This window comes from Nerophis ophidion, linkage group LG24 (genome assembly GCF_033978795.1).
Source record: "Nerophis ophidion isolate RoL-2023_Sa linkage group LG24, RoL_Noph_v1.0, whole genome shotgun sequence".
Taxonomy (NCBI): Eukaryota; Metazoa; Chordata; class Actinopteri; order Syngnathiformes; family Syngnathidae; genus Nerophis; species Nerophis ophidion.
In genome coordinates, this window is record NC_084634.1 from 41,868,330 (window position 1) to 41,889,294 (window position 20,965).

At 41.1% G+C, this 20,965-nt stretch overlaps 2 protein-coding genes and 1 pseudogene across 10 annotated transcripts in view; 2 read left to right on the top strand and 1 right to left on the bottom strand.

Annotated features, from left to right (window-relative positions):
* batf (basic leucine zipper transcription factor, ATF-like) overlaps positions 1 to 15,973 on the top strand; it is a 23,481-nt gene extending 7,508 nt beyond the window's left edge. For both annotated transcript variants that reach the window (XM_061885661.1, XM_061885660.1), the window contains one exon: positions 15,376 to 15,973. In XM_061885661.1, coding sequence (XP_061741645.1) covers positions 15,376 to 15,552 — 177 coding nt within the window. In that variant the 3' untranslated portion in view covers positions 15,553 to 15,973. The remainder of the gene's footprint in view (positions 1 to 15,375) is intronic.
* LOC133542339 (ovarian cancer G-protein coupled receptor 1-like) overlaps positions 1 to 20,965 on the bottom strand; it is a 621,591-nt gene that overhangs the window by 451,651 nt on the left and 148,975 nt on the right. The gene's annotated exons all lie outside the window — the stretch shown is intronic.
* Positions 17,875 to 20,965, top strand: part of LOC133542573 (heme transporter FLVCR2-like) — an 85,336-nt pseudogene continuing 82,245 nt past the window's right edge.

Genomic DNA, 20,965 nt, shown 5'->3' on the forward strand with positions numbered 1-20,965 from the left:
TCCCCACTTGGCTGTTGCTAAGCGCCCACTCAGAAGGGGATTTTGAGATATTTTAGTTTTGCATACCTGACCATGTGGCGATGTGTCATGGCTTCTGCACACTTGGCCAGCGCTGGGTGTTTACGGGCATAAATTAGCACGCGTGGGCATCGCCCAGACTCCAGCACCCAAGGAACTGCCACTGAGAAATATGGGAGTGCAGAGTTGAGAAATATGGGAGTACAGTTGGACTACTTCAATGGTGGAGCACTCTGTCAATACTCTTCACTTAAACACCTCCAACAATAACAATGTTTCACATGTGTGTCTTATACAGTCCATCTTAGGACAGTATGTGTCAACAAGACAGTGGTACTACTTAGGACAGTATGTGTCAACAAGACAGTGGTACTACTTAGGACAGTATGTGTCAACAAGACAGTGGTACTACTTAGGACAGTATGTGTCAACAAGACAGTGGTACTACTTAGGACAGTATGTGTCAACAAGACAGTGGTACTACTTAGGACAGTATGTGTCAACAAGACAGTGGTACTACTTAGGACAGTATGTGTCAACAAGACAGTGGTACTACTTAGGACAGTATGTGTCAACAAGACAGTGGTACTACTTAGGACAGTATGTGTCAACAAGACAGTGGTACTACTTAGGACAGTATGTGTCAACAAGACAGTGGTACTACTTAGGACAGTATGTGTCAACAAGACAGTGGTACTACTTAGGACAGTATGTGTCAACAAGACAGTGGTACTACTTAGGACAGTATGTGTCAACAAGACAGTGGTACTACTTAGGACAGTATGTGTCAACAAGACAGTGGTACTACTTAGGACAGTATGTGTCAACAAGACAGTGGTACTACTTAGGACAGTATGTGTCAACAAGACAGTGGTACTACTTAGGACAGTATGTGTCAACAAGACAGTGGTACTACTTAGGACAGTATGTGTCAACAAGACAGTGGTACTACTTAGGACAGTATGTGTCAACAAGACAGTGGTACTACTTAGGACAGTATGTGTCAACAAGACAGTGGTACTACTTAGGACAGTATGTGTCAACAAGACAGTGGTACTACTTAGGACAGTATGTGTCAACAAGACAGTGGTACTACTTAGGACAGTATGTGTCAACAAGACAGTGGTACTACTTAGGACAGTATGTGTCAACAAGACAGTGGTACTACTTAGGACAGTATGTGTCAACAAGACAGTGGTACTACTTAGGACAGTATGTGTCAACAAGACAGTGGTACTACTTAGGACAGTATATGTGTCAACAAGACAGTGGTACTACTTAGGACAGTATGTGTCAACAAGACAGTGGTACTACTTAGGACAGTATGTGTCAACAAGACAGTGGTACTACTTAGGACAGTATGTGTCAACAAGACAGTGGTACTACTTAGGACAGTATGTGTCAACAAGACAGTGGTACTACTTAGGACCGTATGTGTCAACAAGACAGTGGTACTACTTAGGACCGTATGTGTCAACAAGACAGTGGTACTACTTAGGACCGTATGTGTCAACAAGACAGTGGTACTACTTAGGACCGTATGTGTCAACAAGACAGTGGTACTACTTAGGACAGTATGTGTCAACAAGACAGTGGTACTACTTAGGACAGTATGTGTCAACAAGACAGTGGTACTACTTAGGACAGTATGTGTCAACAAGACAGTGGTACTACTTAGGACAGTATGTGTCAACAAGACAGTGGTACTACTTAGGACAGTATGTGTCAACAAGACAGTGGTACTACTTAGGACAGTATGTGTCAACAAGACAGTGGTACTACTTAGGACAGTCTGTGTCAACAAGACAGTGGTACTACTTAGGACAGTATGTGTCAACAAGACAGTGGTACTACTTAGGACAGTATGTGTCAACAAGACAGTGGTACTACTTAGGACAGTATGTGTCAACAAGACAGTGGTACTACTTAGGACAGTATGTGTCAACAAGACAGTGGTACTACTTAGGACAGTATGTGTCAACAAGACAGTGGTACTACTTAGGACAGTATGTGTCAACAAGACAGTGGTACTACTTAGGACAGTATGTGTCAACAAGACAGTGGTACTACTTAGGACAGTATGTGTCTACAAGACAGTGGTACTACTTAGGACAGTATGTGTCAACAAGACAGTGGTACTACTTAGGACAGTATGTGTCAACAAGACAGTGGTACTACTTAGGACAGTATGTGTCAACAAGACAGTGGTACTACTTAGGACAGTATGTGTCAACAAGACAGTGGTACTACTTAGGACAGTATGTGTCAACAAGACAGTGGTACTACTTAGGACAGTATGTGTCAACAAGACAGTGGTACTACTTAGGACAGTATGTGTCAACAAGACAGTGGTACTACTTAGGACAGTATGTGTCAACAAGACAGTGGTACTACTTAGGACAGTCTGTGTCAACAAGACAGTGGTACTACTTAGGACAGTATGTGTCAACAAGACAGTGGTACTACTTAGGACAGTATGTGTCAACAAGACAGTGGTACTACTTAGGACAGTATGTGTCAACAAGACAGTGGTACTACTTAGGACAGTATGTGTCAACAAGACAGTGGTACTACTTAGGACAGTATGTGTCAACAAGACAGTGGTACTACTTAGGACAGTATGTGTCAACAAGACAGTGGTACTACTTAGGACAGTATGTGTCAACAAGACAGTGGTACTACTTAGGACAGTATGTGTCAACAAGACAGTGGTACTACTTAGGACAGTATGTGTCAACAAGACAGTGGTACTACTTAGGACAGTATGTGTCAACAAGACAGTGGTACTACTTAGGACAGTATGTGTCAACAAGACAGTGGTACTACTTAGGACAGTCTGTGTCAACAAGACAGTGGTACTACTTAGGACAGTATGTGTCAACAAGACAGTGGTACTACTTAGGACAGTATGTGTCTACAAGACAGTGGTACTACTTAGGACAGTATGTGTCTACAAGACAGTGGTACTACTTAGGACAGTATGTGTCAACAAGACAGTGGTACTACTTAGGACAGTATGTGTCAACAAGACAGTGGTACTACTTAGGACAGTATGTGTCAACAAGACAGTGGTACTACTTAGGACAGTATGTGTCAACAAGACAGTGGTACTACTTAGGACAGTATGTGTCAACAAGACAGTGGTACTACTTAGGACAGTATGTGTCAACAAGACAGTGGTACTACTTAGGACAGTATGTGTCAACAAGACAGTGGTACTACTTAGGACAGTATGTGTCAACAAGACAGTGGTACTACTTAGGACAGTATGTGTCTACAAGACAGTGGTACTACTTAGGACAGTATGTGTCTACAAGACAGTGGTACTACTTAGGACAGTATGTGTCAACAAGACAGTGGTACTACTTAGGACAGTATGTGTCAACAAGACAGTGGTACTACTTAGGACAGTATGTGTCAACAAGACAGTGGTACTACTTAGAACAGTATGTGTCAACAAGACAGTGGTACTACTTAGGACAGTATGTGTCAACAAGACAGTGGTACTACTTAGGACAGTATGTGTCAACAAGACAGTGGTACTACTTAGGACAGTATGTGTCTACAAGACAGTGGTACTACTTAGGACAGTATGTGTCAACAAGACAGTGGTACTACTTAGGACAGTATGTGTCAACAAGACAGTGGTACTACTTAGGACAGTATGTGTCAACAAGACAGTGGTACTACTTAGGACAGTATGTGTCTACAAGACAGTGGTACTACTTAGGACAGTATGTGTCTACAAGACAGTGGTACTACTTAGGACAGTATGTGTCAACAAGACAGTGGTACTACTTAGGACAGTATGTGTCAACAAGACAGTGGTACTACTTAGGACAGTATGTGTCAACAAGACAGTGGTACTACTTAGGACAGTATGTGTCAACAAGACAGTGGTACTACTTAGGACAGTATGTGTCAACAAGACAGTGGTACTACTTAGGACAGTATGTGTCAACAAGACAGTGGTACTACTTAGGACAGTATGTGTCAACAAGACAGTGGTACTACTTAGGACAGTATGTGTCAACAAGACAGTGGTACTACTTAGGACAGTATGTGTCAACAAGACAGTGGTACTACTTAGGACAGTATGTGTCAACAAGACAGTGGTACTACTTAGGACAGTATGTGTCAACAAGACAGTGGTACTACTTAGGACAGTATGTGTCAACAAGACAGTGGTACTACTTAGGACAGTATGTGTCAACAAGACAGTGGTACTACTTAGGACAGTATGTGTCAACAAGACAGTGGTACTACTTAGGACAGTATGTGTCAACAAGACAGTGGTACTACTCCCCAACAAAGAAGTCAAATGATGTAAGGGCTTTTGATAACAAACTTAAAACACTTTTCCTCTTTCAGCTTTTATTCCATATATTCTCATGAATGTATTGTAGTACTCTTGTTATTTAGCATTTGATGTACAGTGCATCCACAAAGTAGTCACTTATGTTGCAACCTTATTACAAAGTGGGACATGTTTATTTGTGTCCTCAAAATTCTACACACAATACCCCGTAATGACAATGCAAAAAGGTTTTTGTTTTTTCTTCTTCAGCTTTTTGCAAATATATTAAAATAAAAAAAATAAATTCATGTAAATAAGTATTCAGAACCTTTGATCAATACTTAATTGATGCACATTTGGCAGGAATTACACCTCAAGTCTTTTGGGATATGATGCCATAAGCCTGCCGCACCTAGCTTGGGTACTTTCAGCCAGTCTTCTTTGCAGCACCTCTCAAGCTCTATCAGGTTGGATGAAGTGTTGGTCTTCATCCAGGATGTCTCTGTACATTGCTGCATTCATCTTTCCCTCCATCCGGTCAGATGGGAAGTGTTTCTTTTCATCCAGGATGTCTCCGTACATTGCTGCATTCATCTTTCCCTCCATCAGGTTGGATAAAATGTTGGTTTTAATCAAGAATGTCTCTGTACATTGCTGCATTCATCTTTCCCCCCATCCAGTCAGATGGGAAGTCTTGTTTTTTGTCCAGGATGTCTCTGTACATTGCTGCATTCATCTTTCCCTCCATCAGGTTGGATGAGGTGTGGGTTTTCATCCAGGATGTCTCTGTACATTGCTGCATTCATTTTTCCCTCAATCAGGTTGGATGAAGTGTTGGTTTTCATCCAGGATGTCTCTGTACATTGCTGCATTCATATTTCCCCCATCAGGTTGGATGAAGTGTTGCTTTTCATCCAGGATGTCTCTGCACATTGCTGCATTCATTTTTCCTTCTATCCAGACTAGTCTCTCAGTTCCTGCTGCTGAAAAAAAAACCACAGCATGATGCTGCCACCACAATGTTTCTGTACATTGCTGTATTCATCCTAGTCTAGTCAGGGAGGTGACCAAGACCATGGTCACTCTGTCAGAGGAGAACCTTCTCGAATGACAATCCACCAATCAGGCCTGTCTGGTAGAATGGCCAGACCGACGGCATTTCTCAAAACCCATCCATCAGGTTGGATGGGAAGTGTCAGTGCGCAGCCATTTTCACATCTCTCCAGAGATGTTCGATCAGATTCAGGTCTGGGCTCTGGCTGGGCCACTCAAGGACATTCAGAGTAGTTCTGAAGTCATTCCTGTGATATCTTTGCTGTGGTCTTAGGGTTGTCACCCCAGTCTCAGGTTAAAGAGTGCTCTGGAGTGGCTTTTCATCCAGGATGTCTCTGTACATTGCTGCATTCATCTTTCCCTCTATCCTGACTAGTCTCCCAGTTCCTGCTGCTGAAAACCATCCCCACAGCATGATGCTGCCACCACCATGCTTCACGCAGGGTGAAGGTGATGAGCGGCCTCCCCAGACCAGAGAATTTAGTTTCTTGTGGTCTAACCCCGGACTTCCACTGGATGCAGAACCGCCATGGAACAGCACGGCCATGGAACAACACGGCCATGGAACAACACGGCCATGGAACAGCACGGCCATGGAACAACACGGCCATGGAACAACACGGCCATGGAACAGCACGGCCATGGAACAGCACGGCCATGGAACAGCACGGCCATGGAACAGCACGGCCATGGAACAGCACGGCCATGGAACAGCACGGCCATGGAACAACACGGCCATGGAACAACAGGGCCATGGAACAGCACGGCCACGGAACAACACGGCCACGGAACAGCACGGCCACGGAACAACAGGGCCACGGAACAACACGGCCACGGAACAACACGGCCACGGAACTACAGGGCCACGGAACAACAGGGCCATGGAACAGCACGGCCATGGAACAACACGGCCATGGAACAACACGGCCATGGAACAACACGGCCATGGAACAACACGGCCATGGAACAACAGGGCCATGGAACAACAGGGCCATGGAACAACACGGCCATGGAACAACAGGGCCATGGAACAACAGGGCCATGGAACAACAGGGCCATGGAACAACAGGGCCATGGAACAACAGGGCCATGGAACAACAGGGCCATGGAACAACACGGCCATGGAACAGCACGGCCATGGAACAACAGGGCCATGGAACAACACGGCCATGGAACAACACGGCCATGGAACAACAGGGCCATGGAACAACAGGGCCATGGAACAACACGGCCATGGAACAACAGGGCCATGGAACAACAGGGCCATGGAACAACAGGGCCATGGAACAACAGGGCCATGGAACAACAGGGCCATGGAACAACAGGGCCATGGAACAGCACGGCCATGGAACAACAGGGCCATGGAACAACACGGCCATGGAACTACAGGGCCATGGAACAACAGGGCCATGGAACAACACGGCCATGGAACAACACGGCCATGGAACAACACGGCCATGGAACAACAGGGCCATGGAACAACAGGGCCATGGAACAACAGGGCCATGGAACAGCACGGCCATGGAACAGCACGGCCATGGAACAACACGGCCATGGAACAACACGGCCATGGAACAACAGGGCCATGGAACAACAGGGCCATGGAACAACACGGCCATGGAACAGCACGGCCATGGAACAACACGGCCATGGAACAACACGGCCACGGAACAACAGGGCCACGGAACAGCACGGCCACGGAACAGCACGGCCACGGAACAGCACGGCCACGGAACAGCACGGCCACGGAACAGCACGGCCACGGAACAGCACGGCCACGGAACAACACGGCCACGGAACAACACGGCCACGGAACAACAGGGCCACGGAACAGCACGGCCACGGAACAGCACGGCCACGGAACAGCACGGCCACGGAACAGCACGGCCACGGAACAACACGGCCACGGAACAACACAACTATTCTCACCACTGTTCTGTTGCGGCTCCATCAGACATTTACCAGATCCCGCGAATTGGAAGTTGTACTAAAACTAACTACATGTCCTTCCAGAGGAGCAGCAGCAGATCAACCAGGTCCCGTCAGTAATAACAGGTGCTGAACGCCAACCCCGACCACCACTTTATTTTTCTAGCAAACTACAATACAACAGTGACATCCTCCCTGGCGAGCGTATCACACAACCACTCCCCTGCTCTCCCAGCCCCTCATATCCCAATTTAGCTGCCCGGGATATGCCTGTACATTATTCTTTCATTTTTTACCTCCAACATCCAGAATCTGCATGTCCTCATCCGGGTGAAATGAAGTCTGAAGACCCTTGACAAGTTGGCTTCATGTCAGTCGTTTCAAAGTATCAAATATGATCCGCCTTGAAGACGCAGTATTTTATTTTGAAAGGAAATCGGAATATTGATTTTGTGTTTGTGCATAACTTCCTGTCCAATTCAAGCAGATGTTGGCTGAACTGATCTGCTGTGTATATTTACATCTGGAATGTGCTGGAAATGGAAAGAACAACAATAACAACAGAACAGTAAGACAACAATATTAACCTTGTAGATTGTTATTGTAACAACAGGTTAAGCTCTGTCAGTGTGCCATGTGTTACCCAGTTTACCCTAGGGCAACAACGTTCATATATGTTTGATGAAACATGATTATGTCCATGAGTGTATGTATGTATATGTACTTGTATATATACAGTATGTGTATATGTGTGTATATGTACTTGTATATGTACAGTATGTGTATATGTATGTATATGTACTTGTATATGTACATGTGTATATGTGTGTATATGTACTTGTATATGTACAGTATGTGTATATGTGTGTATATGTACTTGTATATGTACAGTATGTGTATATGTGTGTATATGTACTTGTATATGTACATGTGTATATGTGTGTATATGTACTTGTATATGTACAGTATGTGTATATGTGTGTATATGTACTTGTATATGTACAGTATGTGTATATGTGTGTATATGTACTTGTATATGTACAGTATGTGTATATGTACTTGTATATGTACAGTATGTGTATATGTGTGTATATGTACTTGTATATGTACAGTATGTGTATATGTGTGTATATGTACTTGTATATGTACAGTATGTGTATATGTATGTTTGTACAGTGAATGTATATGTACAGTATGTGTATATGTGTGTATATGTACAGTATGTGTATATGTATGTTTGTACAGTGAATGTATATGTACAGTATGTGTATATGTGTGTTTGTACAGTGAATGTATATGTACAGTATGTGTATATGTATGTTTGTACAGTGAATGTATATGTACAGTATGTGTATATGTGTGTATATGTACTTGTATATGTACAGTATGTGTATATGTGTGTTTGTACAGTGAATGTATATGTACAGTATGTGTATATGTATGTTTGTACAGTGAATGTATATGTACAGTATGTGTATATGTATGTTTGTACAGTGAATGTATATGTACAGTATGTGTATATGTGTGTTTGTACAGTGAATGTATATGTACAGTATGTGTATATGTTGGTTTGTACAGTGAATGTATATGTACAGTATGTGTATATGTGTGTTTGTACAGTGAATGTATATGTACAGTATATGTATGTTTGTACAGTGAATGTATATGTACAGTATGTGTATATGTGTGTTTGTACAGTGAATGTATATGTACAGTATGTGTATATGTATGTTTGTACAGTGAATGTATATGTACAGTATGTGTATATGTGTGTTTGTACAGTGAATGTATATGTACAGTATGTGTATATGTATGTTTGTACAGTGAATGTATATGTACAGTATGTGTATATGTGTGTTTGTACAGTGAATGTATATGTACAGTATGTGTATATGTGTGTTTGTACAGTGAATGTATATGTACAGTATATGTATGTTTGTACAGTGAATGTATATGTACAGTATGTGTATATGTATGTTTGTACAGTGAATGTATATGTACAGTATGTGTATATGTATGTTTGTACTGTGAATGTATATGTACAGTATGTGTATATGTGTGTTTGTACAGTGAATGTATATGTACAGTATGTGTATATGTATGTTTGTACAGTGAATGTATATGTACAGTATACGTATGTTTGTACAGTGAATGTATATGTACAGTATGTGTATATGTGTGTTTGTACAGTGAATGTATATGTACAGTATGTGTATATGTATGTTTGTACAGTGAATGTATATGTACAGTATGTGTATATGTATGTTTGTACAGTGAATGTATATGTACAATATGTGTGTGAATGTATATGTACAGTATGTGTATATGTATGTTTGTACAGTGAATGTATATGTACAGTATGTGTATATGTGTGTTTGTACAGTGAATGTATATGTACAGTATGTGTATATGTATGTTTGTACAGTGAATGTATATGTACAGTATGTGTATATGTATGTTTGTACAGTGAATGTATATGTACAGTATGTGTATATGTGTGTTTGTGCAGTGAATGTATATGTACAGTATGTGTATATGTGTGTTTGTACAGTGAATGTATATGTACAGTATGTGTATATGTATGTTTGTACAGTGAATGTATATGTACAGTATGTGTATATGTATGTTTGTACAGTGAATGTATATGTACAATATGTGTGTGAATGTATATGTACAGTATGTGTATATGTATGTTTGTACAGTGAATGTATATGTACAGTATGTGTATATGTGTGTTTGTACAGTGAATGTATATGTACAGTATGTGTATATGTATGTTTGTACAGTGAATGTATATGTACAGTATGTGTATATGTATGTTTGTACAGTGAATGTATATGTACAGTATGTGTATATGTGTGTTTGTGCAGTGAATGTATATGTACAGTATGTGTATATGTGTGTTTGTACAGTGAATGTATATGTACAGTATGTGTATATGTATGTTTGTACAGTGAATGTATATGTACAGTATGTGTATATGTATGTTTGTACAGTGAATGTATATGTACAGTATGTGTATATGTATGTTTGTACAGTGAATGTATATGTACAGTATGTGTATATGTATGTTTGTACAGTGAATGTATATGTACAATATGTGTGTGAATGTATATGTACAGTATGTGTATATGTATGTTTGTACAGTGAATGTATATGTACAGTATGTGTATATGTGTGTTTGTACAGTGAATGTATATGTACAGTATGTGTATATGTATGTTTGTACAGTGAATGTATATGTACAGTATGTGTATATGTATGTTTGTACAGTGAATGTATATGTACAGTATGTGTATATGTGTGTTTGTGCAGTGAATGTATATGTACAGTATGTGTATATGTGTGTTTGTACAGTGAATGTATATGTACAGTATGTGTATATGTATGTTTGTACAGTGAATGTATATGTACAGTATGTGTATATGTATGTTTGTACAGTGAATGTATATGTACAGTATGTGTATATGTATGTTTGTACAGTGAATGTATATGTACAGTATGTGTATATGTATGTTTGTACAGTGAATGTATATGTACAGTATGTGTATATGTATGTTTGTACAGTGAATGTATATGTACAGTATGTGTATATGTGTGTTTGTACAGTGAATGTATATGTACAATATGTGTATATGTGTGTTTGTACAGTGAATGTATATGTACAATATGTGTATATGTGTGTTTGTACAGTGAATGTATATGTACAATATGTGTATATGTGTGTTTGTACAGTGAATGTATATGTACAGTATGTGTATATGTATGTTTGTACAGTGAATGTATATGTACAGTATGTGTATATGTATGTTTGTACAGTGAATGTATATGTACAGTATGTGTGTATGTGTGTTTGTACAGTGAATGTATATGTACAGTATGTGTATATGTATGTTTGTACAGTGAATGTATATGTACAGTATGTGTATATGTGTGTTTGTACAGTGAATGTATATGTACAGTATGTGTATATGTATGTTTGTACAGTGAATGTATATGTACAGTATGTGTATATGTATGTTTGTACAGTGAATGTATATGTACAGTATGTGTATATGTATGTTTGTACAGTGAATGTATATGTACAGTATGTGTATATGTATGTTTGTACAGTGAATGTATATGTACAGTATGTGTATATGTGTGTTTGTACAGTGAATGTATATGTACAATATGTGTATATGTGTGTTTGTACAGTGAATGTATATGTACAATATGTGTATATGTGTGTTTGTACAGTGAATGTATATGTACAATATGTGTATATGTGTGTTTGTACAGTGAATGTATATGTACAGTATGTGTATATGTATGTTTGTACAGTGAATGTATATGTACAGTATGTGTATATGTATGTTTGTACAGTGAATGTATATGTACAGTATGTGTGTATGTGTGTTTGTACAGTGAATGTATATGTACAGTATGTGTATATGTATGTTTGTACAGTGAATGTATATGTACAGTATGTGTATATGTGTGTTTGTACAGTGAATGTATATGTACAGTATGTGTATATGTATGTTTGTACAGTGAATGTGTGTGTATGTATTTATAAATAATTATGTGTTTGTGAGAAATGTGCTGTGAATACTTATGTACATGTCCTTTCTTAGTTTTTATTTTTAATAGATTTGCAAAAATCTCTTTAAAAAAAATGTTGACATAGTCATGATGAGGTATTATGTGTAGTATTTGAATGACAAACATGAATATATTCCATTTGCCAGCAAGGCTGCTACATAACAACATGAGGAAAAAGTGAAGCGCTGTCAATATTTTCTGTCTGCACTGTATATATATTCTTTTTATATATATATATATATATATATATATATATGTATATATATATATATATATATATATGTATATGTGTGTGTGTGTAGCTGAGATAGGCGCCAGCGCCCCCTGCGACCCCAAAAGGGAATAAGCGCTAGAAAATGGATGGATGGATATATATATATATATATACACATATATATATATATATATACATATATATATATATATACATATATATATATATATATATATATATATATATATATATGTCTTCCACTAATGTGGATTCAACATGCTAACTTAGATGAAGTCTGTATAATCTGTGTGTATGCTGCAACATGACATTTAGTGTAGAGATGCTAACTTAGATGAAGTCTTTGGATTGTGGTCTGCAGTCTGCAGTCTGTCAGGCTGAGATGTACAGGAAGATGTATTATTTCCCTCTCAATGACACAAAGCCATTTCCTTTTGTAGTATTTTTCTTGTTGTTGTGAAGCTGCGTTGGGGTAGAAGTAAGCAGAGTGGGTATGTGGTGACGCACATGTTGGCTGGGGTTTGCCCACTGCGGGGGTGTGATGTGATGACCTTTTTACTACCACCTCACTGGAACTTTTCTACTTGACTGCCTCCCACTGCTCTCTGCCTGTAAAGTGCTGCTTCATCACTTCTTCTTCATGCACCCTGCTGACATGATGGCAAATGTTACACACATCTCACTTATCTTCTACACCTCTCACTAACTTTACTGACATGATGGCAAATGTTACACACATCTCACTTATCTTCTACACCTCTCACTAACTTTACTGACATGATGGCAAATGTTACACACATCTCACTTATCTTCTACACCTCTCACTAACTTTCATCAGCTGTTGTTCTTGCCCTTCATCATGGAAGAAGTTTACAATAGTGCACTTAAAATCTTTTCATGTTCTCAAAACTCGATGGTGCGCCTTATAACCCGCTGCACCTAATGCACAGAATAATTCTGGTTCTGCTTACCGACTTCGAAGCAATTTATTTGGTACATGGTGTAATAAATGTGTGACCAGTAGATGGCAGTCACACATAAGAGAGATACATGTATCATGAGATACCACCTAGAACCAACCTCGTCACGTCCGTTGTGTCCTGAGCAAGACACTTCACCCTTGCTCCTGATGGGTGCTGGTTAGCGCCTTGCATGGCAGCTCCCTCCATCAGTGTGTGAATGTGTGTGTGAATGTGGAAGTAGTGTCAAAGCGCTTTGAGTACCTTGAAGGTAGAAAAGCGCTATACAAGTACAACCCATTTATGTAGACTGCAATATGATGGCAGTAAACAACAGCAAAACTTCAAATGTTCCTTTGAAAAGATCAAACATTACACATTGCACTCAAAAATCCATCAAAATGTTTTTAGTAGGACTTTGAAAGCTCACCGCTTGATGGATTATAAAACCCTTTAATGCACCTTATGGTCCAGAATATGTGAGTGCAGAACCTGGTGTGTCAACAGGTCTAACTGTACTAACATATAATGATCAATGACACTTTTAGTCTTTATTTATTCTCATTCATTCATAAATTACTATGTTTTATTTGGTAATTAAATAACTCAACTTTGCTTATTTTAGGTGTATTTTATGTTTATTTTGAGACCAGCTGAAAAGTCAAAGTATGTGGGGGCCATATTGATTTTTATCTTTATTTGTATTTTTTATTTTCAAAAAAGAGTTAATGTCAGACATTGTCGGTCTCGTTTTATACATTCTCAATATTAATATTTATTAGTTACAAACATTCTCTTTTTTGCTCATTACAGTTTAATATTTGGGGGGATTTTTCTTACATTTTTACATGGAACATTTTGATATTTTTTCAAATACTAAAAATATATAATTGAAGACAAACTGTCTTGTAGGTGACTAACTATATATATATATATATATATATATATATATATTTTTTTTTTTTTTTTTTTGTTCTTTTTTTTTTTTTTTTTTTTTTTTTAAAGCTTTTTCTCATTACGTTGTTTTGCTCTTTTTTTCTTACAGTTTTATAGTCGTTTTTTTAGACCGATACATTATTGTCTGAACATTTATATAATATCAGATTGGTATCGCTGATACCAGCCTGCATTTGACTTTGTATATCGCATCGGGATATAAAATGTGTGGTATCGCACATCACTGGTCTCCAACACTTCTCCCTCTCACCTTGCAGAGTCAGGTCACCAAAATGATAAAAAACGACTCTCGGTGCAAAAAAACGGATTCAAATAAAATCATTTTTGTTTTAAACTCCTCAGACTTTTTCCTAAAGTGAAACTTTTCAAACTTTGAAAAAGTAATAAGTGAAATGACACTTAAAATTCTTTATGTCGTGCATACAGTCACGTCACAATGGACATATTGCAGCTTCACCAGATTGCAAGCTTTTAAACGCTTTTTTAAAGAATATTCTACTACAATTTTGGAGGACTTTAAGCATAATAGCAGCAGAATGATTATTTTTCACATCTCAATAGCAGGCCAGCAATAAAGTGTGATAGCCAGCATGACTTTGTTGGATTAAAAGAGTGCAACTGTGACTAAAAAGTCTTATTTGCTGTCTAAAGGGCTCTCATAATGTTGAATGTAGTTAGAAAATGACATTTATTTTTTGAATCGTATATACTGTATTTGCCAGTATAATTGCTGCAGGTCTGCCGCCATCTTGTGGACAGTGTTGGTAATGCCCGCAGCATTTGTATATATGACCCAATCCACACAACCATCTGTGTCCTTTATTGTTTGGTGGCATCAGTCTTTAATGTCACCTGTGTTCTTTATTGTTTGGTGACATCAGTCTTTAATGTCACCTGTGTTCTTTATTGTTTGGTGGCATCAGTCTTTAATGTCACCTGTGTTCTTTATTGTTTGGTGACATCAGTCTTTAATGTCACCTGTGTTCTTTATTGTTTGGTGACATCAGTCTTTAATGTCACCTGTGTTCTTTATTGTTTGGTGACATCAGTCTTTAATGTCACCTGTGTTCTTTATTGTTTGGTGGCATCAGTCTTTAATGTCACCTGTGTTCTTTATTGTTTGGTGGCATCAGTCTTTAATGTCACCTGTGTTCTTTATTGTTTGGTGACATCAGTCTTCTAAGACAAAGACAAATTCATTATGCGTTCAAAGTTCTCCTCCCAAAAAGTGTGCTTGTGATGTTTGTGTGGATTGAGTACATTCCTGTGTAGAGAAGTGTTGAGTCCATCTTGTCGGCCACTCACTGCAAGTCTAAATCCATCCGGCCATCTTCCCATCCTCCCAGGAGAGCGAGAACTTGGAGAAGGAGAACACGGCGCTGAGGAAGGAGGTGAAGCAGCTGACGGAGGAGGTGAAGTATCTGTCCTCCGTGCTGAGCAGCCACGAGCCCCAGTGCGCGGGCCTGACCCCGGCCGGCCTCCTGTACCCGCCTCACCACCACGCCGCCTACCACCAGCACTGACCGCGGGCGCCCTCGAGAACTATTTACAGAGCGGCTGCAACGTGGCCCGCACGACTAACAGAAGAAATGACTTTTTTTTTGTGTTTGTTTGCAGTTTGTGATGATTCAATTTGGACAGAGTAAGTCAAGTGGATTGTGCCGCAGTACCTCATGTTGTTGCTAGGGGTAACCAAACATGTTTACATTGCCAGGAGAAACTAATCTGTGGCACAGGATTGCTGTCCTAAATTGTTTTTTTTTTTTTTTTTTGCTCACGTCCTGTTTGTTTCTGTCAGGTTCTTTTGTGTCGTCTGCTACCTAACCTTTCACAGCTCAGGAGATTTGTATTTTTGTAGGACCCATTTTGATTGTTTGACACAGCGAATGTAAAGTTGAGCCAAAGTTTGAGGAAAGGAGATATTTATTAAATGTGATGCCTTCATTGCCGGTGTGTCTGCAGTGCCACTATAAGCCACTGGAGAGCGCTGTTGAGTAGTGCTGCATTTAAGGGAGTCAGGCCAACTCGGTTTCAGCACAGATGCCAAGTCAGCCATCTTGAAAGGGGCATCTGTAGTGTTTCCGCGGCAGAAAGCAGGAGGAAGAACACGATGCCACAGCCTTGTCTTGAATGTTCTTTCAAAGTTATGATGCTTTAAAGGCGCTGACTGTCAGCAGGTGGCCATGTTGCCGCTGTCACGTGGCCCGCTTGGTCACAGCATGGCGCCCAGAAGTCACCTGACGTGCTATTGGCCAATCAGAACATGGCCAAACTCTGATTGGTCAAATGCTGTGCACGTGACTACAGGGCGCCATATTGGGCACTGTTTAAACGACCAACTTTTTCTTTTATTTTATTTGTATTTATTTATTTTCTTAATCTTATGAACTTTTATTTATAAATTGCAACATTTCAAACAATTGAGAAAATAATTATGATCAAAATAAGTACAAAAACATTAGACAACATGACCAGGGTGTTGTAAACTCAATGAAGTAAGTAAAATAGAATGCTGTATATATATATATATATATATATATATATATATATATATATATATATATATATATATATATATATATATATATATATATATATACCACACACACACACACATTTATAGAGAGAGAGAGATAAAGTGCAAAGCCATAGGCTCAATCAAGTTCAGTAAATAATTTAAATTTTGAACAGAGCATCGTCGTTTTCACAGCTTTTTGGTTGTTAAAGGTAGAGAGTGTTTTAACGTAGAGTTCTAATTCTTTTTTAAAGGCACAAAAAAAACAGGTCGGTATTGAGAAACTTACATTTATGAGTATAAAACTATAATGAGGTTTCAATGGTAAAATTCATTTTCCAAATGTTTTTTCATACAAAAAAGCAACCAACTTGATATTTTGTTTTTTTTAATGACACATTAAGTTTATATCACAGGACTTCACAATTAGCCAGATGTAAACCAACAATATTTCAGGGGCAAATTAAATGAATCTACAGAGCGCTGTTCAGTACACCACATTTTATTTCTATTTTTTAATAAACCTTCATTTTTAAAGTCCAACATTTACAAACACGAATATGACATGTACAAAAACAGTATAATAAAGCACCAGGGTGTTGTAAACTCAATAAATCAACTCCAGTACAATGCAAAAAATATAAAGTAGCAACGTGTAAAGCCAAAGGCTCACACAAGTTCCGTAAATCGTCCAAATTTGGAGCACAGCATCATAGTTTTCACAGATTTTTGGTGTTTGGAGGTAGAAAGCGTTTTAGAGTAAAGGTCTAATTGACATATATTGAATTATACATACATTAAAATGCACATTTGACACTGTACTCACTTCCGCCCTGTGCTGCATTAAACTGTACTCACTTCCGCCCTGTGCTGCATTAAACTGTACTCACTTCCGCCCTGTGCTGCATTAAACTGTACTCACTTCCGCCCTGTGCTGCATTAAACTGTACTCACTTCCGCCCTGTGCTGCATTAAACTGTACTCACTTCCGCCCTGTGCTGCATTAAACTGTACTCACTTCCGCCCTGTGCTGCATTAAACTGTACTCACTTCCGCCCTGTGCTGCATTAAACTGTACTCACTTCCGCCCTGTGCTGCATTAAACTACTCACTTCCGCCCTGTGCTGCATTAAACTGTACTCACTTCCGCCCTGTGCTGGATTAAACTGTACCCACTTCCGCCCTGTCCTGCATTACACCGTACCCACTTCCGCCCTGTGCTGCGCATGCATTGGTCAACACACACCCACATCCGGTTTTAGTCCGCCAAAGTGCAGTACACAGTAGCGGCCTCTACGGGGAGCTGTTCAGTAAAACACACACACTGCAGCCCAAACATGTAAAAAGGGGACACACGCACACATTTAAAAGTTCACATTTATAGTCCATGTACGTGGAAATGCACGTTTTAATACACATTTCGCCACTGCCCGTGGACACGACAAATACCCGGATGTCTTCACCACAGTTGCGGTGCAAAAGTAGCACATGGCGGGAAATGAAGCGGGAAAATGTTATTTTGTGTCAATATGGCGAACTCTCCTCCGCCGTCCTGGTGTTGGAGCAGCGGGAACCCCACTAACGCGGCTTGAAGTAGGACACGGACACGGACACGGGGTCGGCAAACTTCCCCCCACGTGTTGAGAGTGGCGAAAGTGGGTCTAAGAGGAGGGGGGGTGGCGACTTTATCTCCGACACGCTGGAGAGGGAAGCCGCTCATGGACGCCCAGTTGGCTCGCACCTCCTCGCCTTCGCCCAGTTGGCCCGCACCTCCTCGGCAAGAAGGCGACAGAGCGCCGCCCGAAAAGTTTTTAAAGGTAGATTTTGTTTTGTGGCCGACGAGCGAGCAAACATGAGCGGGGAGAAAGACGCCGCTATGCCCGGCGCAGAGATCCCTGATCGGGAGAAGCAGGCGGACGTTGGCTCGGAGGGCGTGGAGCGGCTAGAAGGTCCGAGTGAGGCCGACACAGTTGGGGCGACGCGCCTGTACAAACGCCGCTGGGTGATGGTGCTTCTCTTCAGCTCCTACTCGCTGTGCAACTCCTACCAGTGGATCCAGTACGGCATCATCAGCAACATCTTCACCAACTTCTACCAGGTGGACAGCTTCACCATAGACTGGATGTCCATGATCTACATGCTGACCTACATCCCCTTCATCCTGCCCGTCACCTGGCTGCTGGACACCAAGGGGCTGCGGGTGGTGGCCATCGCGGCCACGGCGCTCAACTGCGCCGGGACGTGGCTGAAGGTGCTGAGCGTCCGGCCGCACCTGTTTGCCGTCACCTTCTCGGGACAGTTCTGCTGCTCCCTCGCCCAGGTCTTCATCCTGGGGATGCCCTCCAGGATAGCCTCGGTGTGGTTCGGCTCCGACGAAGTGTCCACGGCGTGTTCCATCGGCGTGTTTGGCAATCAGGTGAGCATCTACAAGTGTCCACGGCGTGTTTGGCTATCAGGTGAGCATCTACAAGGGTCCACGGCGTGTTCCATCGGCGTGTTTGGCAATCAGGTGAGGATCTGCAAGTGTCCACGGCGTGTTTGGTAATCAGGTGAGCATCTACAAGTGTCCACGGCGTGTTTGGCAATCAGGTGAGCATCTACAAGGGTCCACGGCGTGTTTGGCAATCAGGTGAGCATCTACAAGTGTCCACGGCGTGTTTGGCAATCAGGTGAGCATCTACAAGTGTCCACGGCGTGTTTGGCAATCAGGTGAGCATCTACAAGTGTCCACGGCGTGTTTGGCAATCAGGTGAGCATCTACAAGTGTCCACAGCGTGTTCCATCGGCGTGTTTGGCAATCAGGTGCGCATCTACAAGTGTCCACGGCGTGTTTGGCAATCAGGTGAGCATCTACAAGTGTCCACGGCGTGTTTGGCAATCAGGTGAACATCTAGAAGTCTCCGCGGCGTGTTTGGCAATCAGGTGAGCATCTAGAAGTGTCCACAGCGTGTTCCATCGGCGTGTTTGGCAATCAGGTGAGCATCTGCAAGTGTCCACAACGTGTTTGGCAATCAAGTGAGCATGTAGAAGTGTCCATGGCGTGTTCCATCGGCGTGTTTGGCAATCAGGTGAGCATCTGCAAGTGTCCACAACGTGTTTGGCAATCAAGTGAGCATGTAGAAGTGTCCACGGCGTGTTCCATCGGCGTGTTTGGCAATCAGGTGAGCATCTACAATTGTCCACGGCGTGTTCCATCGGCGTGTTTGGCAATCAGGTGAGCATCTAGAAGTGTCCACGGCGTGTTCCATCAGCGTGTTTGGCAATCAGGTGAGCATCTAGCAGTGTCCACGGCATGTTTGGCAATCAGGTGAGCATCCTATACAAGTTAATAAGTTGCCGCCCAGGTTAAAGTCACAAAGTAGCACGTTGTTGATATAAGAATGTCCCGATAGATCTGCCACCGCTTAGGGTCGATTTTGGTGCAAAAGTATGTGATCATTTCTGCCTTTGGATGCCGAGCCATGTGGTTGATGTTGTGTTTCTAGTCAGCCTGGCAGCTAACTGGGTTTTGATTGATTGATTGATTGATACTTTTCTTAGTAGATGTCACAGTACAGTACATATTCCCTACAATTGACCACTAAATGGTAACACCCCAATAAATTTTTAAGTTTAAGTCAGGGTCCACGTTAATCAATTCATGGTAACTCAGGGGTCCCCAAGCATTGTGACTCGGGGGCCACATTGGGTTTAAAAAATGGGGCTAGTGTATATATGTATGTATATATATATATATATATATATATATATATATACATATATACATATATAGGTGGCGACTTGTCCAGGGTGTACCCCGCCTTCCGCCCGATTGTAGCTGAGATAGGCGCCAGCGCCCCCCGCGACCCCAAAAGGGAATAAGCGGTAGAAAATGGATGGATGTATATATATATATATATATATATATATATATATATATATATATATATATATATATATATATATATATATATATGTATATGTATATGTATATATATATATATATATGTATATATGTATATGTATGTGAGGGCTTCACGGTGGAAGAGGGGTTAGTGCGTCTGCCTCACAATACGAAGGTCCTGAGTAGTCCTGAGTTCAATCCCGGGCTCGGGATCTTTCTGTGTGGAGTTTGCATGTTCTCCCTGTGAATGCGTGGGTTCCCTCCGGGTACTCCGGCTTCCTCCCACTTCCAAAGACATGCACCTGGGGATAGGCCCCTCCCACCTCCAAAGACATGCACCTGGGGATAGGTTGATTGGCAACACTAAATGGTCCCTAGTGTGTGAATGTGAGTGTGAATGTTGTCCGTCTATCTGTGTTGGCCCTGCGATGAGGTGGCGACTTGTCCAGGGTGTACCCCGCCTTCCGCCCGATTGTAGCTGAGATAGGCACCAGCACCCCCCCGACCCCAAAGGGAATAAGCGGTAGACAATGTATAT